Below are 27,998 nucleotides of genomic sequence, written 5' to 3'. Positions count from 1 at the left end.
AGTTCTTTTTATATTTTGGATTCAAGTTCTTTATCTGCTATATTTTTTACAAATATTTTCTCCCAGTGTGTGGTTTATCTTTTCATTCTCTTAACAGTATCTTTCATAGAGTAAATGTTTTAAATTTTGATAAAGTCCAACCTATCAATTTTTTTTGTCATGAATTGTACCTTTGGTGATATATATAAAAACTCATTACCAAATCTAAAAACTCATTACCAAATCCAAGATCATCTGTATTTTCCCCTAGATTTTCTTCTAGAAGTTATAGTCTTACATTTCATTTAGACCTATGATTCATTTTAAGTTAGTATTCGTGTACTGTGTCTATGGTTTTTTTTTTTTTCTTTTTTCCTATGGGTGTCCAATTTCTTCAGCATCATTTTCGGCAAAGACTACCGTGCCTCTAATAAATTATCTTTGTTTCTTTTTTTTTTTTTTTTTTTTTTTTTTGAGACGGAGTCTCGCGCTGTCGCCCAGGCTGGAGTGCAGTGGCCGGATCTCAGCTCACTGCAAGCTCCGCCTCCCGGGTTCACGCCATTCTCCGGCCTCAGCCTCCCGAGTAGCTGGGACTACAGGCGCTGCCACCTCGCCCGGCTATTTTTTGTATTTCTTAGTAGAGACGGGGTTTCACCGTGTTAGCCAGGATGGTCTCGATCTCCTGACCTCGTGATCCGCCCATCTCGGCCTCCCAAAGTGCTGGGATTACAGGCTTGAGCCACCGCGCCCGGCCATCTTTGTTTCTTTATGATGGTATTGGCAAGCATTTTGTAATGAAGATACAATGACAATCTGTTAAACCCTTTTTTTTTTTTTTGAGACCAAGTCTCACTCTGTCACCAGGCTAGAGTGCAGTGGCGTGATCTTGCCTCACTGCAACCTCCGCCTCCTGGGTTCCAGTGATTCTCCTGCCTCAGCCTCCTGAGTAACTGGGACTACAGGCGCGCACCACCATGCCCAGCTAATTTTTGTATTTTTAGTAGAGACGGGTTTCACCATGTTGGCCAGGATGGTCTTGATCTCTTGACCTCGTGATCCACCCGCCTCAGCCTCCCAAAGTGCTGGGATTACGGGCATGAGCCACCGAGCCAGCCTAAACTTTTAAACTAATGTTTGAGTGCATACTCTTTCTCTCATCCATGAACACACACATACCACTCCCTCTCTCTGGAAGTTCACAGTACTTAGAAATAGCGCCCACGTCGCTCACCTGATCTTGAAAACAGTTCCAGTGGGATAGAAAGCCTTCAAGGAACAAAGTACTTCGGGAATAAGGAACAGAGTAATCAATTCCAACTGGGCAGGCTGTAGGGAATGAGTAGGAATATAAGGATGGATATTTATGTGATGTATATATAGGATTTATGCATATCTGAGTAATAAATATTCTAAGGATATACTAGGCTCAGAGCAATGGGATGTCCTTGCTAGAAAAAAAACAAAACAACAACAACAACAAAAAAAAAAACAAAAAAAAAAAAACAATTGAGAAGACCAGTGTAGCTGGATAATAAAGTAAGAGTGAAAATTACAAAGGTTCCAAATGTCAACAGTTTGGAAAACCAGTTTGGTTGTTTGGACTTGGCACTGCACAACATAGAGAGCACCTATGAGCTTACACAGGGCATTGACACAATCGGATCAGCACTTATGAATGTGATTTGGCAGAAATATCAGGGGCTACTGGAAGAGGGTCAAGACTGGAGAGCTTTGTTAAGAAGCCAAAACAATTGTTCAGGCAACAGTCATGCAGGGCAGTGGCAGACAGAGCTGAGAGGAAAAGCAAGGACACTGGAAGTGTTAGAAAATGTATTGCAGGAATGGAACATGAAATCAGGCATTTTTAGCAATTTACTGTTTTTCTGCTATAATAATCTGCCTACACTGCCACCTATTGGTGAATAAACTTCCCATTCTAATTGTTTCCCTGCACAGGAAGAGAAATATTTTACAGCATGTTGGCAAGAATGATGTTGATTTCTCTCACTCTCTCAAATCAGCTTGTCCCCAAAATATTTACTGAGCTCTGTTCAAATTATTGAGGGAGAACAAAAAGTGTATGCCCTGTCTTCAGGCTGGAAATGTTCAAGATATAGGTTGGGAGACAACATAAGGAAAGCAATCACCGGCTAATCTGTTTAAGCGCAATGTGGGGTCCCAGAAGGAGGAATTTGATGGGACCCCTTTTACTTGCCACTGGTTGAAGAAGTGGTGAGGTGTGGACCGTCCATAAAGAACACCCACAGGAGGCAAGCTTTAGATATGGTCTAAAGGGAAGTACACAAGTCCAATATATCTCAGAGAGCTTGTGACTTCAGACTCTGGTGGCGTTTCTAACAAACTGGCCGGAGAGTTCATTATCCCAAGCTTTAAGCCAGCTCTATTTTCTGAGATGTATGAGATGTTGTGAAGTAGACAGAAACATCTCCCCTCTTCAAAGCAAGTACCTGTTTGCAGGCGAAAGCCTTTCTGTGGTCTGGTGACCACAGAAAAATACAGATCTCTCCAAAGAAATGAAAATGGTATTCACATCACTAGCAGAGAACTGAAAACCATGAGCAGTTATCTGAGTGGGCTCAAACCGTGTAGAGAACCAACTGGCAGCTGGTCTCTGGCTGTCCTGAAATTTCTGCCGTGGTGCTGACTTTAAAGGAACCTAAAATTAAGTCTAACCTATACATGGCAGTCACTAAAAGTGGTAGATTATTATTCTTGTCTTATGGTGAGCAAACGGAGGCTTGAAGAGAGTCCAATATCCCTTAAGGCCACACAGCTATTAAGTGATGGAGCTGGGATTTGAATCCATGTAGATAGACGCAGAGCCCATTTTCCAACTTCCACATTCAACTGCTTCCTCCATTCCACTCTCACTCAACAGCAGCTGAACAATAAAGCATTACTAAATTGCTGCTACCACGTCCTGTGACTGATTTTTATTAATGTAAGCACAGCCTGACAGTTGTTAAAGTATTCAAAAATATTGTCAATAGTTCATTTTAAGATGATCGTATATATTAAAAACATAAATATTATTTTGTGTATCTTAATCATACTTATCCAATCCCTCTTTCACCTCAATACATGAATTATTGGAAATGTGTCCCTTGACTCTCTTATTTAGTGTGTCTTAAGATTTTGTTGCTGGCATTTCAACATATGTTATCTTGTTTCCGCTTTGAGATCAGGATGGTGCCTTATAACTCAATTTTACTCCGCATAGCATTTTACATGTCAAAGTTTGTGAAATACTTTTAAATTAACTTCTAACTTTTTACTTTAAAAAAAATTATTCCCAGTCACATGGTTTATGTGTACTCAGCATAGGAAAAATTTTTAAAAGTTTGTAATGATTCAGTTACCTAAGAATATAACAATTTTTTTTTATCTTCTGAGTATCTCAGCTCAAAAATATGAACAGAATACACTATGATGTACTTGCCGTAGAATTATAAATATTATCTTTTTCCTCCCGCTTTAAGTGTGCCACTTAGCTGACTCTGAGTTGTAAAAGTGATGTAAAGTAGCTCAGACTAAACATGTAAGAGAGGAAATAAACAGACATTTATAAATTAAGCTTTTTATAATTCCGGGATAATCTTTAAAATTCCCCCGTGCATTTAGAGTGGCCACTCTTCACAGTGTCATCATCTGTGCTGGTGTGTATCCAAGGCAGCTCTTCCATCAAGTCCCGACCAGTGCCTCATTTGGCAGAGACTGTCAGTGTGGAATCATCGCAGTTCCCCTGAGGACAACTGTGCAGCATAAATATACCGCATAATTCTCTTCTTGCCTGTCCTTGATTAAAAGGGAAATATGGACAAGGAGTCTTGAACAAAGAGAAAGCAATTTCCTAATTTCCTTTAACCCAAACATATTTTCTGTATTTAGATGCTTCACTATAAAATATTTTTCCTAAGATGATAAGAAATACAGAATAATTACTATTCAGCATATCAAACAAAAAGCTTTATGTTTTTTAGAGATTGCAGGTTGTCATAAAACCAGTTTGTTATAGGAAATAAGTGAGTTTATAAATATGCCTATTATATATTCATTTACATTACAAATGACCCTATTCATTTTTCCCCTTTGTTTTCTTCTGTTAGTTTTACTATGTCATTGTATAAGTTACATATATATTGTATAAGTCACACACATAATGAAAACTCTGAAGAACTAGTAGTACCTCTAAAAGGGAAAATTAAAAACATATTTGAAAAAATAATTTTAAGAAAGGGCTTAGTAAAGTCGTAGATAAGCTGGAAAGTACTGCATGAATTCAGGACCCTTAATACACAGATCTTTGTTGCCCCTGCCATGTGCTCTCATGCGGACCAAACTCAGCCCCATCTCCAGTAAAATCTCCTCCAGAGTGGCCAGATAAATGTCTCTCCCTGATGAAAAGCAATAAGGGAAATCAAGGTGTGCCTGGACACCTTTGTTGCTCTCACAGTTGCTGTGGAGTGCCAAAAAGAAAGGAGACAGGCCACAGAGCTCCTGTTGACCAGATAGTGTTGTTTGAGCATCAAAAGAAGGATAAATGATATTGTGATTATTATTACAGATTCTTAATTTTACTCAAAAGTGGAAAATTATGTGGTACAATGGAGGAGGTGCTTATGTGATTTAACAATCATATTTAGAGAAAATGTCATATATTGCTGCATTCACACTATGCATGTATTAGATGAAGTTTAGGTCAAATCAGGTAGCAAAAGATTAAGTAACAGTCTTACAAATGGGGTGTGTTTGTGTGTGCGTGTGCATGCGTGGCATGCAATTCCATGAATATAGGCAGAAAAAACTGAAGGAAATTGTTTTAAAAGTTGTGTCAGAGGTTGTAGTAAAAAGAAAAAAAGTCAGAGTAAAATGTAACACACCAAGTTCTAGAGAGACATGGGGGAGAAATATTTTATTGCTGTAAAAAGGGGCCTGATTCCATAAACTCTACAGTATGGTTTAATCATCTTGGGAGTTCCAGGTTTTTATGTTACTGTCCTGACCTGTTCCTCTTAATTCATAATCGAGTCAAGCTCCTTATTTTCTATCAGATAACCTCGAATCAATCACCTGACCTAATCTAAAACAGGACTTCCAACCTGACGCACGACTTCTATTTATTTTGATCAGAAAAATAGCCTTGTATCCAAGAACGTACAAAACACGCATACAGATAGAGATGATGATTTTTAAAAATTAAATTTTGTGATGGTTAATACTGAGTGTCAACTTGATTGGATTGAAGGATACAATGTATTGATCCTGGGTGTGTCTGTGAGGGTGTTGCCAAAAGAGATTAACATTTGAGTCAGTGGGCTGGGGAAGGCAGACCCACCCCTAATCTAGTGGGCACCATCTAATCAGTTGCCAGCGAATATAAAGCAGGCAGAAAAATGTAAAAAGGCGAGACTAGCCTAGCCTTCCAGCCTACATCTTTCTCCTGTGCCGAGACCAGCTCGGTTGGGGAGACCCTAACCCTGCAGCGCTACAGGAATTAAAGACACACACACAGAAATATAGAGGTGTGAAGTGGGAAATCATGGGTCTCACAGCCTTCAGAGCTGAGAGCCCAGAACAGAGATTTACCCACGTATTTATTAATAGCAAACAAGTCATTAGCATTGTTTCTATAGCTATTCGGTTAACTAAAAGTATCCCTTATGGGAAACTAAGGGATGGGCCAAAATAAAGGAATAGATTGGGCTAGTTAACTGCAGCAGGAGCATGTCCACAGATTGTTCACGCTATTGTTTGTGGCTTAAGAATGCCTTTAAGTGGTTTTCCGCCCAGGTGTTCCTTGCCCTCATTCTGGTAAACCCACAACCTTCCAGCGTGTGCCTTAGGGCCATTATGAGCATGTTACAGCGCTGCAGAGATTTTGTTTATGGCCAGTTTTGGGGCCAGTTTATGGTCAGATTTTGGGGGGCTTGCTCCCAACACTCCTGTACTGGATGCTTCCTGCCCTCAAACTTTGGACTCCAGAGTTTTTCAGTTTTAATACTTGAACTGGTTCTCCTTTCTCCTCAAGCTTACAGACAGCCTATTGTGGGATCTTGTGGTTGTGTAAGTTAATACTTAATAAACTAATATATCTATCTATCTATATCTATCTATCTATCTATCTATCTATCTATCTATCTATCTATCTGTCTCTATCTCTCCTATTAGTTCTGGCCCTCTAGAGAACTCTGACTAATACAAATTTTGGTACCGGGAGTGGTTCTAGAGGAGCATAATATTAAAGATGGAGTTCTTTCATTGGTTTTGGGGTTTTTGGAACTGGCTGCTTAATATTGTTAGACCCCAAAATGCTAAGGACTCTACTTCTAATAGTGTGGAGAACACTGATAGTCCTTGGCATGAACTGTTTAGAGAATTATGCAAAATAAATACATTTAGCATTCCTGATTCACTGTTCATGAGAGGCAAGGAGTTTAGTGACTCTATACATAATATCTTTGACTATATGTGAAGACCCAATGAACATAATGAAGATGGTTGCTTGCTCCTAGGTTCAGTGGACAAAGTGATGAAAGAAAATGAGGAATTTAGGGATTCCGTCTCCTGACTTCAGAAGCAGATACTGAGTCTGAAATCTGCTAAGATTGCCTTAAGTGAGAGCCTTATCTCCTGTAGAGAAAGCGCTGAAATTGTGGAAAGACAGACACAAGTTCGTATCATGTGAGTGGCTGACCTGTAACGAAAGGTGTGTGCACAGCCTCACCAGGTGTCTACTGTTAAAGTGAGGGCATTGATGGCAAAAGAATAGGACCCTGCAACTTGGAATGGGACATGTGGGAGGACCCTGATCCAGGGTTTGTAAACTCTGATGAACCTTTTTTGCCAGAAAGAACAGCTTCTCCATCCCCAGTAGTGGCAAAATCCCCTCCCTGACCCATGCTGCCATTAACCTTTCCACCTTTGTTTGAGGAGACAAACCCTGCACTGCCCGAGGCAACAGTGATGGTCTCCCTTGAAGCAGTTGCCAGGCAAAATAATGTTGATTCTCCTTAGGAGCCACCCCCACCACCCCTGTTTGTTTCCTGACCTATAACTAGACTAAAGTCCTCTCAGGCCCCTAGTGATAAGGTGGAGAGTGTGACCTATGAGGAGGTGCACTACATTCGAAAAGAACTGCTTAAGTTCCCTAATGTATATAAACAGAAATCTGGAGAACAGGCATGGAAATGGACATTAAGGGTATGGGATAATGGTGGAAGGAACATAGAGTTGGATCAGGCTTAATTTATTGATTTGGACCCACTAAGTAGGGACTCTGCTTTTAATGTTGCAGCTTGGGGAGTTAAAAAAAGGTTCTAATAGCTTATTTGCTCAGTTAGCTGAAATATGGATTAAAAGATAGCTCACTGAGAGCAAGCTGGAAATGCCTGACCTCCCTTGGTTTAATGTAGAGGAGGGAATCCAAAGGCTTAGGGAGATTGGGATGATGGAGTGGCTTAGTCACTTTACACCTACTCATTCCAGCTGGGAGGGTCCAGAAGATACAGCCTTTACCAATGCATTGTGATATAGATTTGTGAGGGCTGCACTTGCATCTTTGAAGAGCCCTGTAATTGCTCTTTTCTGTATGTCAGATCTAATGGTGGGAACCATAGTTATTCAACTACAAAATTTAAATACAATGGGCATAATTGGATCCCAAGGAGGCAGGGGCCAAGTGGCAGCACTCAACCATCAAATGCAAGGTGGGCGTAGCTAACATAATGGACAGCAGAGGCAAAGCAGCAATCAGAATAGTCTGACTCGTGTGGAGCTCTGCCATTGGCTAATTAATCACAGTGTTCCTAGAAGTGAAATTGATGGGAAGCCCACTGCATTCCTTCTTAATTTATATAAGGAGAAAAATTCTAGTTCGAATGGACAAAAGACTAATTTGAATTACAAAAACAGAGAATCATGGCCCCTCAATCAATTTCCAGACTTGAGCTAGTTTACAAACCCAAAACCCGTTGAGTCTGGGTCCCCTTGAGGAAGGACCCTACTACATCACTGACAATTTATGCAGTGAATCTTTTCCCCATCCTTCCCCAAGGAGACCTCCAGCCTTTCACCAGGGTAACTGTGCATTGGGAAAGGGAAATGATCAGACATTTTGGGGGCTACTAGACCCTGGCTCTGAGCTGATGTTGATTCCAGGGGACCCAAAATGTCATTATGGTCCTCCAGTTAAAGTAGGGGCTTATGGAGGTCAGGTAATTAAAGGAGCTCTAGCTCAGGTCCGACTTACACTAGGTTCCAGTGGGTCCCCAGACTCATCCTGTGGTCATTTCCCCAGTGCCAGAATGCAAAATTGGCATAGACATACTTAGCACCTGGCAGAACCCCCATATTGGCTCCCTGACTGGTAGGCTGAGGGCTTTCATGGTGGGAAAGGCCAAATGGAAGCCATTAGAGCTGCTTCTACCTAGAAAAATAGTAAATCAAAAACAATATTGCATACCTGGAGGAATTGAGGAGATTAGTGCCACCATCAAGGACTTGAAAGATGCAGGGGAGGTGATTTGGATTCCCCCAACATTCCCATTAAACTCTCCTGTTTGGCCTGTGCAGAAGACAGATGGATCTTGGAGAATGACAGTGGATTATCATAAGCTTAACCAAGTGGTGACTCCAATTGCAGCTGCAGTACCAGATGTAGTTTCATTGCTTGAGCAAATTACCACATCTCCTGGTATCCAGTATGCAGACATTGACTTAGCAAATGCCATTTTCTCCATTCCCATGCATAAGGCCCACCAGAAGCAATTTTCCTTCATCTGGCAAGGCCAGCAATATACCTTTACTGTCCTACCTCAGGGGTATATCGACTCTCTGGGTTTGTGTCATAATCTTATTCTTGTTATGGTTAATACTGAGTGTCAACTTGATTGGATTGAAGTATACAAAATATTGACCTTGGGTGTGTCTGTGAGGGTGTTGCCAAAAGAGATTAACAGTTGAGTCAGTGGGCTGGGGAAGGCAGACCCACCCTTAATCTAGTGGGAGCCATCTAATCAGCTGCCAGCGAATATAAAGCAGGCAGAAAAATGTGAACACGTGAGACTGGCCTAGCCTCCTAGCCTACATCTTTCTCCCATACTGGATGCTTCCTGCCCTCAGACATCGGATTCCAAAGTTCTGCAGTTCTGAGACTTGGACTGGGTCTCCTTGTTGCTCAAACTTGTAGACAGCCTGTTGTGGGATCTTGTGATTGTGTAAGTTAATACTTAATAAACTCCTATATATATATATATATATATGTGTGTGTGTGTGTGTGTGTGTAGGAGTTTATTAAGTATTTATATATATATATATATATATATCCTGTTAGTTCTGTCTAGAGAACCTCAAGTTTATATTACCAATATTACCAATATTTTGGGGGAGATGTAGCAATGGACTTTTTCAATACTTGTGACTTTTCTGTTTTTAAAAATGTTTAAGAAAATCAACTATATTAAATATGTGATTGTATTTTGAAATGTTTAATAGGGTTTGTTGGTGTTAAATAAGGAAACTTCACTTGTTTAATTTATTAGCTAAGTTGTAAAGAAAATAAGTGCCTTGAGTTTCAAGGCTTAAAATAGCTTGTAACAGTTACAGTTTAAAAAACTCTGGATTACTTTAAACGTTAGTTACTAAGTACCCACTCCTACACAGATAACCCCTCCTTATACACTAAATAATAAATTAGCAAGTGTTACTGAGGGCATGTCGACATGAACACTTCAAGTTGCCTCTAAACAAATTAGCAAGAGGCAGGGCAAGCAGCATTTAGTTGGGGCAGTTAGAAAAGTAGTCAAAGATACGCAATGAACAAAGAACAAAAGCAAAGAGTGACTTAGCTATAGGCAACCTGTTTATTTACAATAAAAGCATTGTGTTGGCAAACTAGATCCCTGAAGCTAGATGCTCCACAAAGATGAGGATTTCGTGTATTTTACCCATTGTGGTGGCTCCGCTGTGTTTTCACTGCCTGCTCCACAGTGTGCATTCACATCATTTTTGTTGAACGAATAACGGTGGGTTTCAAAGGACCACTTGCTTCAGAACTACCCAGAGTCCTTTAAAATGCAAATTTATGGGATTCTTCTGGGGGACTGCGTCCAGAGGGGTGTGGGAACCTGCATTTTTTTTTTACAGCCTCTCTTTCACATGGTATACAGTTTGAGAACCACTGAAGTTCAACCTCTTAACCTTGCTAGAGAGAAGACTAAATGGTTTGCTCAGGGTCCTATGGCTGAATGACGCTGAAAGTAGACCCCAAGCTGTCAGTCTCGAAAACCTCATTGCTTTGTTTATTTCCTCTAGCTTTCAACGCATAGGAAGAGGGAAATAATTCAGCTTCCAGGTTTTGCTGTCATTTGCTCCTGATAGATGGTTGATTAAAAAATCCATTTGTCATGGTTTCAGTATCACTTCTTCTCCAGCATTATTTCATACTGCATTTCCCCATCGTTTTCCAGACTAGTCCCTATTTTTTTATTTTCCAATAAAATTATTTTTGAACTGCCTGTCAATGTCTGTGAACTTCTAATGTTTTCTTATTTCGCTTGAGTAGAACTGTGAGAAAGCGTTTATTCCACCTAAGTAGGGCCTTCAGACTCTTAACCTGTTTTTCTAGGAAGACTCTTCTGGGTCTCCGGTGGTGGAAGCCATTCTGTTACACCGCTGTGTTTGCTTAGGAAATACTATATTCCTATGCAAGCTTGACAGTGAAACGATTGGAAGAAGCAGTCTTCACCCGTGTAACAGCTTCCTCAAAAGAGCATCATCCAAAGGCACGATTTCACAGCGCTCCTGCAAAGCTTGCTTTGTTTCCCCAATTTCTAGGGCATGTCGGACATGCCAAACCTAGATAAACGATTTGAAGGAGTTGAGGTCATTTTTCAGGATCTGTGACCGACAAGATTTTTTTTTTTTTTTTTTTGTAGAGTAATGTAACATTGGGCAATGTCTAAGGAGTAATGGAGCCTCAGTTTCCTTAGTTATTCCTGTCCTCTTCCGTTCACCTGTTTGCACTTTGCATATGAGGAGATAATTAGTAGTCAGTTGATTAGAGAGCAATTTCAACATTTTTCAATATGCTTAATATAAAGCAGTAAAGCAGGCGGCTGAAATAACTAAAACAACAGCAGTTTACAGAGCGCGGTTTGATCAGAGATGCTTACTTTATTTTAATCAGGACCACTGGCCTTAATTTCATTTTTTAAGTTGTTAACACTAAAACTCTTTAGAAGAGTTCCCTAATTTGAAGAAAAATCCAGCCGGCTGCTTTTTTGGGCGCACTGGTCAACCCTGGCGATTTCACTTGGGGAAGCACTGAAACCGGCCACTCCACGCAGGATGGCCAGGGAAGCTGGGCGTGTGTCCCAGGTGCCCAGCCCCAGACCTTCTCCGCCCTCTTCTCCCCCACGCGGAAGAGAACGCGGTGCTGCGCCCAGGAGGGTAGGTCCGGCCTCCAGAGCTGGGGCAGGGGCGGCTGGCGTGACGGAGTGGCCATGGTTCCTGAGCGAGCAGGGGCTCGGCAGGTGAGCGCACCCGGCACCTTTGCGTCCAAGTTGCGGCGATCTCCGCTCATCCAGGCCGCATCTCGGCGCTGCTTTTTTCCGTCCCGACCTAGGCACCGCGGGTTCTACTGACCCCCGCCAACTAGGGGAATCCGTGACGGACGCCGAGGCTTGCGGGGTGGGGGTGGCGGGAGACAGAGCCCAGGGAGAACCGCCGGGGCGACGCGGCGGGTACCTTACTGGGTCCTCCCAGGGATGCCGACCAGAGAGCAAGCCTAGGGTCCGGGTCCAAGGCAGGCGTTGCGTAGGGAGCCCTGAGACCCCCTGAGTCCGAGATTGGTGTCCGTCAGGGCAGGCTGCGCGGACTTCCGAGGGTCCCCCGCGCTGGGACACGCCCTCATCCTGGGGGACGACCCGGTGGCCCCAGGCACCGCCTCCCGTTCCCGCCCCGCGCCTCGCAGCGCTTAGGCTTCGGCACTCTGGGGGCCGAGTCCCAGTGCAGCTCCAGCCGACCCCCGGGACGCAAACAAGGGCAGGCGCGCGGTGAGGACTGCGGCCGGCCGCGTAGCCGCGCTCTGGTCCAGGGGGCCATCTCTTGGGCTGCGCACCCTCCGGAACTGCGTCAGGATCCTCCAAGAGCCTCCCACTCTCTTCTGCCCGCTTGCGAACATGTGGCCCTTCAAGCTCGGTGCCCCGCTGCCCGCACTCCTCCTGCTGGCGCTGGCTTTGTCCCCGCCCGGAGCCCACGGGAGGCCGCGGGGGCGCAGGGGAGCGCACGTCACGAATGAGGAGCCCAAGCCGTTACTTTTCCTCCCCGCGGCCGTGGCCGGCCGGACTCCCAGCGGCTCCCGGAGCGCAGGTAGGATGTCCCCGTCCCGCCCCATCCTTTGCCCTGCACCTGGGGCTCCGTGGATTCCCCTAGGAGCTGGGTGAGGCACTCGCTTTGGGAAGCTTGAGATTATTACAGCAGAGAACAGAGCATCTCTGTAGATTTCCAGCTCTCAGAAAGAAGTCGTAAGCGTATTAGATTTACCACGGTTGAGAGTTAAGTAAAGAAATCCGGCTGGCAATGGGACCAGCCTTCTATGTCCCCTCCCAGGTGTGGGAGGCCTTTTTAGAAATAAACTGGTAAAGCAGCCCAAAGACATGGGTTTCAGTCCCACCGGCCTAGGCGTGGTGGACAGGTTAGGTCCCTGTCAGCGCCTCATTTCTGGGTTTTCCGGGGTTTTGAGAATTAACTAAGATTGCTGTCCGTAGACACCTGACGGTGCCAGGAATGCCCAGTTCCCTTCCCCTTCACGCTGGCCGCAGCGAGTGGCTGAGGATGCGCCCATTTCAGCAGGCGGCAGCTTATGTTACTGAAACCTTTCCTAGATCATTTTAGAAGGGCCCAAGACGCAGCCGGCTGCTCCCAAATCAACTTTGGACAAGTCGGGTTCCTGCTACTTAGGTGCCCAAGGGGAGTGGAAGGAATGAGAGAGGAAAAAGTCACGCTCTAGAGGGTCATGAGACACCCACAGGCAGAGAAGAGGTCTTGTGAATGCAGGGAAAACGGAAAAGGCCTTGGAAAAGGAGGTCCGAGGGGGCGGCCGGGCATTTGGGGCAGCGCTGAAGGGAGGAGGGCAGGACACGCAGGGAAGGAAGATGGGGACAGAAGCGAGAAGCTCCTGACACGTTTCTGTTCACACCCAGCAACAGTAAAGCAAGGTGAAGCTGCCGGCGAGACTGGGACAGAAGGGCCCCTCTGCAGGGACATTTGGTGGCCTCCATCAGGCTCGGGAAGAGGAGAGGGCCTAGGGTGGCCTGGGGATGCCCCGCAGCCAGTGGCTGGCCATGGGAGCACAGCTCCTGATCCCTTCTCCTCAGGCTTCATGGCTAAGAAAGCAAACAACGGCTTCTTAGTATCATTTTTTTTCACAGTAGTTATGATACAAATATATACTTATTCACTCCACAAACTTTCTTCGAGTTCCTGTCTGTCACCATGCAGAGGGCGGAGGCCACCCAGAGGAGCAGACAGCAGTGTCTGTGCTCTCCTGCACACTTGGGTGTGGAGGGAGGGGCTGGTGCACACCTGCACTGAATGAGCAGGGTGTCCTGCCCCGGGGAGGGGATGGAGAAGGTGGGAAGCTGAGGTGGGCTGCCCAGCTGGTGTGTGGACAACCCGGGCAGAGCCTCTCAGTCCAGCCCGCCACTGGGGAGCCCTCAGGAGGGGGAAGGCGCAGGGTCAGTGTCCGCCCCGCGGCCATGCAGCAATGGTGCACACGGATCATGCATTTTGACTTAAAATTATTGTTAGCCTGAAATATTTATCTCAGAGAAAAAAATGTGACTTTGGAATGTGAAAGATCTGGGAGAAAGGCTCTCAAAGTACAGAAAGGTCGAGGGCACACATTCATTCAGACCTGTTTCATTCAACAGATCTTTTCTCTTTGATTCAGACAGTGAAGACTTACTGAAGTGAGTTACAAGGGATAAAACAATATTTTATTTATTTATTTATTTATTTATTTATTTATTTATTTATTTATTTATTTTGAGATGGAGTTTCGCTCTTGTCACCCAGGCTGGAGTGCAGTGCCGTGATCTGGGCTCACTGCAACCTCTGCCTCCCGGGTTCAAGCCATTCTCCTGCCTCAGCCTCCCAAGTATTATAGGTGCACCACCACGCCCGGCTAATTTTTATTTTTATTTTTTTTAAGTTTTAGTAGAGAAGGGATTTCACGATGTTGAGCTAGGCTGGTCTCAAACTCCTGACCTCAGGTGATCTGCCCACCTCGGTCTCCCAAAGTGCTGGGATTACAGGCGTGAACCACTGTGCCTGGCCAAAAATATTTTATTAAAAGTTAAAAGTGGCAACCATCTGAAGTTTTAAACAACAATATAGTCAGACAGAAAGTGCCCTGTGGGCACCCTCAAAGACATTGCTTTCTGTGACTGTAGTTGTCTAAATTTTTGATTGCTATACTACATTCACAAGGGGAGAAAAGGGTGGCTCATAACATCCGTATCTGAGTCTGTGAATGGAGTACTTGCACATGGATCAGGGACAAACAAGGACATGAGAATATAGAGGGCAAGGGCCTATCTGGATGTTCTCAAGGGGCACACTCAGCAGGTGGCAGGGGTTATCGTTCATTCAGGAGGAAAATGTCTCGCAGGTCTGGGAGGTCAAGGACTCTCATCCCTGTCAGATGTGCCTGGAATGATGGCTCCATATTTCTGTAGTGACGTAATAAGCACCATCGCCCAGACCCAATGTACCTGTTCTAGGTTCAGAAATCTTTGCTGCTCCTGCAGTTGCACTGTCTGCCTTTTTCTGTAGGCCTGGCAACTTCCCTAAATGCAGATGTGAGCTGGAGGTGGGGGGATCATTTCCAGGGAGAGGGAGTAGTAACTAGGAAACCTTGAGGCAGGAGGGGCCAGACAGCATGCCATGAGGATTGTGGAGAGTGGGGGACTGGAGGAGATGTGTTAGGTTCCCAGGAACACTCCTGATTCACCGTCCTTGGTCCTCCTTCCTTCTCACAGGCCACTTGTTCATGCATGTATCCGTCCTGTCATTTAGCCATTTAACACACAGCTGTGGTCCCTGTGATGGGCAACATTGTTGACAATTGTGCTTGAGGAGCACAATTCAGTTCGTAATTCCTGCCTCCGATGTCTCTCGAATCTGAGTCTTCGTTTTTAGTGTCCTTCCCACCACTCTAGTTCAGACCCTCTTGAGAGCTTTATGGTGACCTTGTACATCATCTCCAATTCTATTAGTGCCCCTGACAGTGTGTCCTATTGGGATAAGAATTCCCAGTAACCTTCACTCCTGCTCTCTCATTCCTGTTTCCCTCCTCCCTTTGTCTTTGGTCACTGCGACACCAGCAGAATGGCACAAACAAGGGACCAAACCTCAAACTCTGCCAAAGGAAAGAAACATCAGAACACTCATCCACTGAAAGAAAAACAGAGTCAGAAGGCTGAGAACAGGGCCGTGGTGGGAGTAGAGAGGAGGTTCAGAGTTTTTGACAGAAAGAAAATTGGCTTGAGGTGTGAGAGGTAGCAGTGTAAGGGGACTGTTAGCAAGTATTGATGTCTATGACGTTTCCTTTGCTACCTCTGCCTTTTCAAGGTATTTCATGTTTACCTTATTTCTACAGGCTTTCTGGGGTCAGATTTGTGTTGTTGTGGTTGCTGTTGCTGTTTTAATATAAAACCTCGCTGACGTGGAGCTTAAGGAGAGCATGTGAAGGAGTTTTGATGAGGTTATGCTGAACAATAGCAAATGAACGTGCTTCATAAGTAGCATGGGGCTGGTCTCTTCCCGGTCATAAATCTGCTGTGGCTTCTCTTGATGTTCCAAGAAAGTCCTGGCTTCCTTGGAAAGAAAGGCAGATATATACATTATATATATATACACAGTAGAGACAGAGTTTTGCCATGTTGGCCAGGCTTGTCTTGAACTCCTGACCTCAAGTGATCCACCTGCCTCGGCCTCCCAAAGTGCTGGGATTATAGGAGTGAGCCACTGCATCAGGCCCCATTATGAACATTTTATACTTCTTCTTCTTCTTCTTTTTTTTTTTTTTTTTTTTTGAGACGGTCTCACTCTGGTTGCCCAGGCTGGAGTGAAATGGTTCGATCTCAGCTCACTACAGCCTCAACCTCCCACCTTAGCCTCACAAGTAGCTGGGACTACAGGCACATGCCACCACACCCAGTAATTTTTTGTGTGTTTTTAGTAGAGATGGGTTTTGCTACATTGCACAGGCTGGTCTCAAACTCCTGACCTCAAATGATCTGCAGTCCTTGGCCTTCCAGAGTGCTAGAATTACAGGCGTGAGCTACCACCACGGCCAACATTTTATACTTCTGTTAATATTTTACAATCTGAATATATGAGTCTTCAACTTTGCTTAACTTCTACAGAATCCGTAATTACTATTCATCTTATGTATGTGTCTACTCACACTTGGTAGGCTCTGTTTTCTCTGTAAACATAAGGCAAATTATATAAGCCAACTGTTAAAAAAAGTCTTATCTTTATTATGCAATGGTTACATGTGAGAAAACCGGAAAACAAAAACACCAAAAAATTGAAACCCCAAAAGGTGATTATTTCTGGCTGATAGATTTGTAAAAAGTTTATCGACAGTATCAGATTGGCTATTGATCATTTCCATGAGACAGAAAGCACTGGTTCCAGGCTTGCTGTGGAATTGGGAAGGAGTGGATCTCTGAGTTCCAGGTGCCTTGTCTGCGCCACAGGGAAGACCCCATTATGAGGCTTCTCGTGAAGATGTAACAACAGGGGAGATATGTGGAGCACCTGACCAGGCTCCTGGCCTAGGAGCTGCAGGCAGGCAGCTTCTTACTCTCTCCAAGCACCACCTGGGCATCAGCCATGGTGAACCTGAAAAGATAGATATCATCATGATTGCTTCAGAGCTTGGTTATATTTGTTTATAGGAGATTTTCTATCGCCAGCAGATATGCCTGATGCTAAGAAAGGAAAAACAACAAGTTACACGTTGGGTTTGGAATACTATCTGTTTGTGTAACTTTTTCTTATAACTATCTTTTGTGATTTCTAACAGATTTGAAAACAAAGTCTCTAATAGATTTAAAAACAAAGTAGGGCAGGGGTCATACTCTGAACTTTAAGTCAAAAGAATAAAAATTAATTACTACATTAAAGAATTTCTCATTACTACTGTATTAATTGATGAAATGTTAAAATAGCCACACCTTAAAGAATTCTTTATAGATATAACAAAAATAAAAGATACTTCACAAGAAAAAAAGGAAATGTAACACATAGGTTAGGTTATGTGGACAATGAGCAATAAACTTGCTTATCTCGTTTGTTGATGAATTAAATTTTGGTTCATTTGTATTACTGTATCATTCCTGTTGAGAGCTTTATCTATCCAGTCTTCTAAACCCACATATATTCCATTCTTAGGAAAAATATTTCTTATGAGTGCTTATTCTATTTTACTATGTAATCCAATATTTTACATTACTTTGGTAAAATCTTTAACATATGATAATCAGGTAGTAATTACACATTTCAAAAACATTCACAATAAAGTATTTTGAAATACACTGCAAAACTCTTGCTGTATAAAGAATTTCATTGCCTCATCTAGGAAACAACACGCTATATTTAGAAAAAGTTACTTTAAAATTGTTATGGAAGATTAGAAGGAGAGATAAAAGCTTTCTTGTAGCCAATTTTTGCATCATTTCCAGCGTATATAAAGTATATATGACTAGATCACCATTCCATGCAGCATCGACCACCATGCTTGTTTTAAAATATACCTGGGAATTGTTTTAATCAGAGATAGTGAGACACAGACGCCTGGAAATGACTATCATGAAGGAAGAAGTTTGTCTTCACGTGTCCCTAAAGACAGGAGCACAGCAAACCACACAAGGCCACAGGGAAAGCACCAGGGCGGGTCATGAGGAAGGAGGAACGGGGAAAAAGTGAGCAAGAGGTTGTACCGTGATTTCCCCAGGAAAGCCAAGGTATGGCAGGGTAAGCGGGCTTAGGATTGGCTGGTTTGAATGATTTCAGTGGGCTCTGGCACTAAGGGCTGCCACTAGTCGTTGGGTACCTGGCCCTGGAGTGATTAGGGTGGAGGAATGTTGGCCCAGAGTTAGAGAGCCCAGTAGACGAAGTGGTGAAGGTGTGGGTTTTGCATTGACTGCTTTGTAAATGAAAGGTGAGCTTGCACTGTTTCTTTACCTTGTCCTTTAAATTTATATATGAATTATCTGCTGACTATCTCAGCTACAGAATCTCGATCTTGACCCTTTCCTACCTAAACCTGTGTCCTGTCTCTGTGAGTTTACTCTCTCTAGGAAAGCTACCCTAGGAGGGGCATTCTCTCCAGGGTCAGCAAGGCCCCAAGATGTCAAAGCATTGGAAATACAGAAAATAAAAATTCATGGTTAATACAGCTCACAGGGCAAAATCCGATATCCTCTGCCAGCTTCATCTGTGTTCCAGCCCTCCATCGCCTCTTCCTGCCCATGATCCCACCTGGACTCCAGTTGACTCCAGTGGGCATTTGTGGGCCTTTATCTTACTTGGCCTGCTGGATGCTTTCCTGCAGTTGACCCGTCTCTTCCTCTTTAAATGATTCCTGATTCCACAGTTATTCTTGATTTGTTCTCTTCTTCTCTGACCATTCCTTCTTTCTCTCTCCAAACATCTCTTCTTCAGCCTTTAAGTGTTTATGTACCCCAAGGTTCCATGCTTATCAATGGATTTTTCACAAAATCCATGGAAGATTCCAAAAGGTATCTTCTTCCTTTTTCTTTACCTTGTCCTTTAAATTAGTATATTCATTATCTGCTGAATATCTCAGCTACAGAATCTCAAACTTGACCCTTTTCTACCTAAACCTGTGTTCTGCCTTCAAACCTGCTCTCTGTCCTTTATTTCTGGTCAAAGTAAAGGCAAGTTTTTTATTGTTAGAGATTGTGTTTCTAGGGTGGTTAATTTATTGCTGGATTAACAGCCCTCTGGAGTTTCCCAGTCGCTTAGTTTGTTGATAAGTCTTCTCACTGCCTAATCCAAGAACATTATTAGGGCTACATCCTGTGTTTTCTGCAAGTACTAATCTACTGTCATTTGGTTGTCGTGCCTAATAACTGATTACACATAAAAATCTTATCACTTTGTGAAATGTGGTACATCTATTTGTTTTTGAAATGTTTTAGCATTTTTTTTTTTTTTTTTGTGACAGAGCTTCACTCTTGTTGCCCAGGCTGGAGTGCAATGGTGCGATCTCGGCTCACCACAACCTCCACCTCCCAGGTTCAAGTGATTCCCCTGCCTCAGCGTCCCGAGTAGCTGGGATTACAGGCATGTGCCACCATGCCCAGCTAATTTTTGTATTTTTAGTGGAGATGGGGTTTCTCCATGTTGGTCAGGCTGGTTTTGAACTCCTGACCTCAGGTGATCTGCCCACCTCGGCCTCCCAAAGTGCTGAGATTACAGGCATGAGCCACCGCACCCGGCTCTGTTTTAGCATTTTTATAAGAATCTTGTTTATCTTTTAAAGTGTCTATGGAAATCATTTTAAATCTGGAAGAGGGATTAACTAGATTAAACTAGAAACTGAATAAATAAATCATTTTCATGAGATCAGTCTTCAGATGAAATTGCTAAAATTTAAATTAAACATGAATTGTTCTGTGGTTTACAATAAGAAAATAATCTACTTTATAACATGACTTTTTATTTTTTCTTTTTTTTTTTTTTTTTTTTTTTGAGACGGAGTCTCGCTCTGTCGCCCAGGCTGGAGTGCAGTGGCCGGATCTCAGCTCACTGCAAGCTCCGCCTCCCGGGTTCACGCCATTCTCCTGCCTCAGCCTCCCGAGTAGCTGGGACTACAGGCGCCCGCCACCTCGCCCGGCTAGTTTTTTGTATTTTTTAGTAGAGACGGGGTTTCACCGTGTTAGTCAGGATGGTCTCGATCTCCTGACCTCGTGATCCGCCCGTCTCGGCCTCCCAAAGTGCTGGGATTACAGGCTTGAGCCACCGCGCCCGGCCAACTTTTTATTTTTTCAAGTTTTCTGGGCTCATTTAATATTCTGTCCTTTTGTGAATATGCAATCTAATGGTAGAATTGTATCATAATATTGCATAATATAAGAGGACTTCAAAAGGACTTTAGAGATTATTTAGCTTGTCTACCTGAATTTACAAAAAAACCCCAAGGCGTCTTTGGAGGTCTGACTGGACACAGAACTTTACTTTTGCTGAGAAAGCAAAGCATGACTGTCCAGTCCTAAGAGAGGACATAGGACACGGTTGAGTATAGAGTCTGATTCGATATGACTATGTGTTTGAAGTCAGATCATTTAAAATAAATTTTAGGCAGTTCTTATAATCAGTGAAATGTTACAGATGCTGCATCTTCCAATTTTTTTTTTTTTTTTTTTTAGAAATGGAGTGTCACTCTGTGGGCAGTGGCACGATCAGAGCTCACTGCAGCTTCTAACTCCTGGGCTCAAGGGATCCTTCTGCCTCAGCCTCCCAAGTAGCTTGGACCACAGTCATGCACCACCATGCTCAGCTCATTTTAAAAGTTTTTGTAGAGATAGAGTCTCACTATGTTGTACAGGCTGGTCTCGAACTTCTGGCTTCAAGTGATTTTTCCACCTTGGCCTCCCAAAGTGTTGGGATGACATTGTGCCCAGCCCCCAAAACATATCCTATTAAGCACCGTAGTCCAATTTTAGAAATAATGTAAACACCAGATGTATAAAAATCAAGGTGCTCACTTACACCATACACATTTTTCCTTGCTCTGTCAGCTTCGAGGGACTAGAAGCAGCCACACTGTAGTCAGCAGGAGCACACCAAATGCCCTGATCTTGGTTTCTAATGCCATTCTCCAGCAAAAGAACCAGGGTTCCTTGGGGAAATCCCTAAAACCAAGACTAGGACGGAAAATAATAAGAAATGAGCCTAGAGTATCTGGTAATGCCAGAAAGTTTTTAAAAGTGATAAAAAATACAAAACAATAAAAATAACAACAGAAACTTACCAATGACAGAGTCAAAGGAACACAGGAGCCAACTAAAACATTTCGTAATGGCCAGAGCCAGAGCCATCTGAGATACAAAATAAAGCAAGTAGTATTAGATTATAACACAAAATATAAATTATTCGTCAGTCATTGCTTGTGTAAATAAATGATTGAGTAAATAAATAACTGGAGGAGAAGAGACAAACCTCTCATGCAGAAGAATTCTAAATAATGCATGTAGATCCTATGTCCTCAAAGAAGGGACGCATAACTCCCCTGTCCTCAAGTGTGGGCTGAGCATAGTGACCTCCTTCTGAGAAGTACAGTGTGGGGCAGGGGGAGGGGAGCGGAGAAGGAGTAGCTTTGCAGTAAGAATCCTGACACACAGGGACTCAGCCAGGAGGAGGTCAAGGTCAACATCAGCAAAAGTAAATTACACTAAAAGTGGGCACTCTTCACAGGATGTCACGAAAATGGCATTTTCCCTTGGTGGTCTTCCTCCCTAAAACCCATAATCTCAGTTTAATTACAAGGAAAACATCAGGCAAATCTCAAATGAGGGACATTCTATAACATACCTGACCAAGACTCCTCCAAATGCTCAAAGTTATCAAAACAGGGAAATTTTGAGAGACTCACAGCCAAGAGACGCTTAAGGAGACATAATGACTAAGTGTAATGTGGAATCCTGGGACAAAAAAAGGACATCAAGGAAAAGTGAGGAAATCTGAAAGGAGTGTGCACTTTAGTGAGTAAGAATGTATCAGTATTGGCTCACTAATTGCAAGAAATGTGCCATACTAATGTAATGTTAATAATAGGAGACACCAGGGCAGGGCATATGGGAATGCTTTGTATTACATAATTTTTCTGTGTATCTAAAACTGCTCAATAATAAAAGCTTATTTTTAAAATTTTATCTCACTCTTGAAGGTGGTTGACATCTTCCAAAACATTGGGTTTTAGTTTTAGGATGTAAATACTGCCTTTTAAAGCTATCTGTCACAGAAAGAATAATTATAAATAAATAATAATTTATTTTTTTCAAAAGCTACTTAGAAAATAAGAAAAAAAATCTAAATTAACACTACTACAAAAACTTTAAGTAATATAAATAACCTGGAGTGAGTGATGTTTTAAAAATATTTCTGGTGGGGCAAAGTGGCTCACACCTGAAATCTCAACTCGTTGGGAGGCTGAGGCAGGAGGATCTCTTGAGGCCGGGAGTTCAGGACCAGCTTGGGCAACAAAGTAAGACCCCTTCTCTACAAAAAGTTTTTTTTAAAAAATGAATTAACCAGGCATGGTGGCATGCCTGTAGTCCCAGCTACTTGGGAGGCTGAGGCAGGAGGATTGCTTAAGCCCAGCAGTTTGAAGCTGCAGTGAGCTATGATTGTACCACTGCACTCCAGCTGTGGTGACAGGGCAAGACTCTGTCTCTAAAAAAAATAAATAAAAATATGTATTTTCTATTTTCAGAAGTTTTTCAGTCAGGATATTCTTTGTAGGTGGGTCTTTACAACTTGCATTGGCTAAATGGACTAGTTGATTTCTTTCACAGGAGGTTGTAATAAAACCTCACATTACAGAATATATTTATTTATGTAAAAGTTATTCCCCATTGAAATTTTGTAAATAAGTCATGTTTTTTGATGTCTTGGTTAAATCATTTTAAAAATTTTTGAGCAAATTATTGTGAAAATAATTCACTTTTATAATGCAAATAATTAATTCCAATTTATTTGTTTAGTGAATTCAGATTTCATACATTAGGAGTTTAATTGTGTTCCCCTTCCCCAGAATATGTTGAGGATCTAGTTCCCCAGTGCCTCAGAGTATGGCCTTATTGGGAAATAGGGTCATTGCAGATGTAATTAGTTATGATGAGGTCATACTGGAGTAGAATTGGCCCCTTTTCAGTATAACTGATGTCTTAGTAAGATGATGGCCATGGGAAGATAGAGAGACACAGGAGAACTCCATGTGACAATGAAGGCAGAGATTGTAGTGGAGCATTGACAAGCCAAAGAATGCCAAGGATCGCCGGCAGCCACCAGAGCTGGAACAGGCAAGGAAGGATCCTTCCCTCAAAACTTCAGAGAAAGCATGGCCCTGCCCACATCTTGATTTCAGACTTCTTGCCTCCAGAACTGTGAGACAGTAAGTCTCTGTTGATATAAGCCATCCCATTTGTAGAACTTTGTTATGGTGGCCCTAGGAAACAAATACACAGTATATGGTCTTTTCTGAAGGCAGAATTCATCTGTACTTATTCCATATGTAAAGTTTGAGAAAGTGCTTGCAACTACTCAACTCTGTCTCTGCAGCTCAAAAGCGCCACACAAAATTATACCAATGGGAGTCTATCCAACATACTGTGTTCCAGTAAAATAAAAGTCTGACTCTGTAAATCTGGGCTTGGTTTGCATTTCTAACATGCTCCCAGAGGATGCTGACACTGCTAGTCTGTAGAACGTAGCAAAAACTTAGAAGATAATAAGCAACCAATTTGAGTTTACTTTTATATCCTCCGCGTAATTTGCAGCCTAAATGGCATGTAGGTCTCATTAAACCACCTGGCTAATGTGTGTGTCAAAAAGAGAGTTACACACATACATCCCTCTATTTAAATATTTTAAACTGTAATAGAAGAAGCATGATATAGAAACATGTATTTACAAATATTTATACATTTACAAGTATATACTGGTACAGATGTTATGTAACTACATAATGAAAGAAGGCACACATTTTATGGCAGTTTATATTTAAATGCTTTTAATTTAGTATTTTTATGTATTTATTTATTTTTGAGATGGAGTCTCACTCTGTCACCCAGGCTGGAGTGCAGTGGTGCGACCTGGGCTCACTGCAACCTCCGCCTCCCTGGTTCAAGCGATTATCCTGCCTCGGCCTCTCAAGTAGCTGGGATTGCATATGCCACCATGCTCGACTAATTTTTGTACTTTTAATAGAGAAGGGATTTCACCACGTTGGCCAGGCTGGTCTCAAACTCCTGACCTCAAGTGATCCACCTGCTTCAGCCTCCCAAAGTGCTGAGATTACAGACGTGAGCCACCATGCCTGGCCAACTTAGTATTTTAAAAAAATATTTCTTAAACATATTTAAAAGTCAGCTTTAATATATTTAAAAGGTTATACTAGAGTTGGCCCTTTTTCAGTACAACTGGTATTGTTAATAAGATGACAGCCATGGGAAGATACAGAGACACAGGAGAACTTCATGTGACGGTGAAGGCAGAGGTTGAAGTAGCTTTTTCTACTATTATATATTTAATATAGCATAGCTTTTTCTGCTATATATTTTAAAAATTTGAATTTGTCATATTGAAATTAAATTTGAATTTTTCTCCAAAATTAGTTCTTACCTATAATTCTCTCAGTACTGCTGTAATAAAGGTAATCGTTCTTATTTTTGAAATGGGAACTAGTTATACAATGATTAGATTGATTAGTAATGAGATTAGTAGTGTCTTGTCTTTAAAATAAATAACTGAAAGAACTGTACAGCAAACATTTTGATTTAAGTACCTAATGTAATGCTAGATTGAAACGTAATGTCCCATAGTACCTCACAAAGGACTGAGAATCAATTAACAAGGCTTGTCAACAGTAAGTCATATCAGAACAAATTATCTTTATAGAAGATAGTCAAATTATATGCAGGTAGAAGCAAACAATAAACATTTTCAATTATTTTGTTTTCTGGTCGTACTGCATTTTTTTTATTATTTCACATGATCATGGCTCATTTTTAAACAAGAATATAAGAATAAGAGATAAGTATGCCAACATATATATGTACATATGTATGCAAATTTATTTCTTTAAAAGATTTTGTAAACTTACAATTGAGGAGAGCAGCAGATGGCAACTGTTTTAGTAAATAAAAACTAGAAACTTTTACAAATTGGATGAATGAGATAGTCATTTATTCAAATTTTTCCAAGATAATGATCATGCATTACCTAGAGACCTGTTTGATTTTAACCCTCCCAAATAATGTAATCTTTTATATAATCGTGGTTATGTATCACATAAATGAAGCATACATTTTATTTTACATAGTGATGTTTCAATATCTATAATGCACAGTGATCTGATCAGGGTCATTAGCATATCCATCTCAAACAATTGTCATTTCTTTGTGTTGGGAACGTTCAATATCCTCCTTCTAGCTACTTGAAATTGTATAGTGTATTATGGTTTACTGTAGTCATCCTACAGTGCTGTAGAACACTAGCACTTCTTCCTCCCATCTCGTTGTCATTTGAAGCTTACATTTTATTTTATTTTTTCTTCTTTTTTTTTTCTTTCGAGATGGAGTCTTACTCTTGTCGCCCAGGCTGGAGTGCGCAATCTCCGCTCACTGCGACCTCCGCCTCCCAGGTTCAAGCGATTCCCCTGCCTCAGCCTCCTGAGTAGCTGGGATTACAGGCGTGTGCCACCGTGCCTGGCTAATTTTTTTTGTATTTTTAGTGGAGACGGGGTTTCACTATGTTGACCAGGCTGGTCTCGAACTCCTGACCTCAGGCGATCTGTCCACCTCGGCTTCCCAAAGTGCCGAGATTACAGGCATAAGCCACCACATCCAGCCTGAAGTTACATTTCAGACTTGTGCTGTCCAACACCACATCCACGAGCTATGAGGCTACTGAGCGCTTGTCATGTGGCTAGTCCAAACTGAGATGTATGGAATGTGCAAAATCCACCCTGGATTTTGAAAACTTAGTGCAAAAAAAGTAAAATATCTCATTAGTAATTAATATTGTTGATAACAAGTTGAAATGGTAGCACTTTGGCTATACTTGATTAAAATAAATTATTATTTTTTAAATTTTAATTCTAATTTTAACTTTAGAAATAAGGTCTCACTATGTTGCCCGGGCTGGTCTCAAACTCCTGGGCCCAAGCAACCCTCCAGCTTCATCCTCCCAAAATCCTGGGATGACAGGTGTGAGCTGCTGTGACTGGCCAAATGATTAAATTAATTCACACATTTCTTTTTACTTTTTAAATGTGGCTACTAAACATTTAGAATTACATGTGTGGCTCCCATTTATATCATCATAGATGCTGCTCTCTTAGAACATTTTCCATCAGAGAGAAATCAACTAGTTTCATTGTTTAGGGGGAGTTTTCTTTTTATTCAGTTTTTAAAATTTTATTTATTTATTTATTTATTTATTTATTTATTTATTTATTTATTTTGAGATGGAGTCTTGCTCTGTTACCTAGGCTGGAGTGCAATGGTGTGATCTTGGCTCACTGCAGCCTCTACCTCCTAGGTTCAAGTGATTCTCCTGCTTCAGCCTTCTGAGTAGCTCGGATTACTGGCACACGCTACCATGCCTGGCTAGTTTTTTTGTATTTTTAATGGAGATGGGGTTTCGCTGTGTTGGTCAGGCTGGTCTCGAACTCCTGACCTCAGGAGATCCACCTGCCTCAACCTCCCAAAGTGTTGGAATTGTGGGCATGAACCACTATGCTTGGCCTAGGGTAATTTTCTTATATTCAGTTGTTTATTTAATATTTTGTGGATCAAAACTATTGGGTGCATCTAGTCACTAAATGCAAATTCATTTTCAATTAGTTTTTATTGAAGAATTAATACAGATTTATATTTAAAAAAGTTAAAAGTAATAAAAAGGGTGTGCATGGAAAAGTATCTCTTCTCTCCACCCCCAGAATTCTGCTCCCTGGCACCTCCCACCATTTTAATTTGTTTTTATACAAATAGGAGTGTGCTGCAGAGCAGGGATTGGCAAACTTTCTTTAGAAAGGGCCACACAGTCAATATTTTGGGCTTTGTGAGTGTTAGAAACAGATAATTGGTGCTGCAAAGAAAAGCGTGGAGACAAAGGATCTCTCAGCAAGGCAATCTTTACTATCTACAGAAAGGGTGACCCTCGCAGATGGAACAATGGTGACAGCACACCTGCCCAAAGGAAAAGCAGACATATTTATCCCTTACGCATTTGGGTCGTCCTTACTGCTGTGTCCTGCATCCATTGGCTGGAGCTGGACCTCACAGTCTTAAACTGATACCTGATGTGCTAATAACCTAAAAACTTCCCTAAATAGGTAAGTTCAAGGGAGAATAAAGAAGAAAAGGAAGTTGCTTACAGAAGGTTTAAGGAAGCAATAACATTTCCAAACAAGGAAGGGGCATAAGCTATGAGCTGAGACTTGCCTGGGCCTGTCCAGACATGCAAGCCAAAGCAACTAACTGGGCTAAAGTATAAGAACTAGTAGGTGATAAGACGCTTTGGAGTAAGAAGATATTATTCCTAGTGTCTATTATTTTATTTTTAAACCAAGAGGAGCTTTGAAGAGGAACTTTTCTGCTCTGTACAGTGAGCCATACTATCTCTGCAACAACTACTCAGTTCTGCCCTTGTAGTGAAAAAGCAGCCACTGGCGACCCCTAAACAAATGGATGTGGGCATGTTGCAGCAGAGTTTTGTTCACAAACACAGGTGCAGGCTGGATCTGCCTCAGGAGCTGTTGTTTGCTAGCCCCTGCATAGGCCAGTGCTAGTCAATACAGTTACAGTCACGTGCCACAAAAGGACGTTTCTGTCATTTACAGACTGCATATACCATGGTGGTCCTTAGATTATAATCCTGTATTTTTACTGTTCCTATTCTATGTGTAGATATGTTTAGATTCACAGATACTCACTATGGTGTTACAGCTGCCTACAGTATTCAGCGCAACAGGTTTTGTAGCCTAGGAGCAATAGCCTGAGTGTGCAGGAGGCTCTCCCACCCAGGTTTATGTAAGTGCACTCTATGATGCTCCCACAATGAAGGAATCACCTAATGATGCATTTCTCCAAACGTATTCCAATCATTAAACAGCACATGACTGTAAACCTTTTAACTTGTCTCTCTGCATCTGTTCTTTGCCCTCTGTACTG

At 42.1% G+C, this 27,998-nt stretch overlaps 1 protein-coding gene across 2 annotated transcripts in view; it reads left to right on the top strand.

Annotated features, from left to right (window-relative positions):
* The first annotated feature begins 11,928 nt into the window (after positions 1–11,928).
* The window catches only part of ALKAL1 (ALK and LTK ligand 1), a 28,356-nt gene continuing 12,286 nt past the window's right edge, over positions 11,929–27,998 (top strand). For both annotated transcript variants that reach the window (XM_025395006.1, XM_025395007.1), the window contains exon 1: positions 11,929–12,369. In XM_025395006.1, the coding sequence (XP_025250791.1) occupies positions 12,180–12,369 (190 nt within the window). In that variant the 5' untranslated portion in view covers positions 11,929–12,179. The remainder of the gene's footprint in view (positions 12,370–27,998) is intronic.

This window comes from Theropithecus gelada, chromosome 8 (genome assembly GCF_003255815.1).
Source record: "Theropithecus gelada isolate Dixy chromosome 8, Tgel_1.0, whole genome shotgun sequence".
NCBI lineage: Eukaryota > Metazoa > Chordata > Mammalia > Primates > Cercopithecidae > Theropithecus > Theropithecus gelada.
Note: the sequence above shows the minus strand (reverse complement) of the source record. Positions and strands in the feature narration are given on the sequence as shown.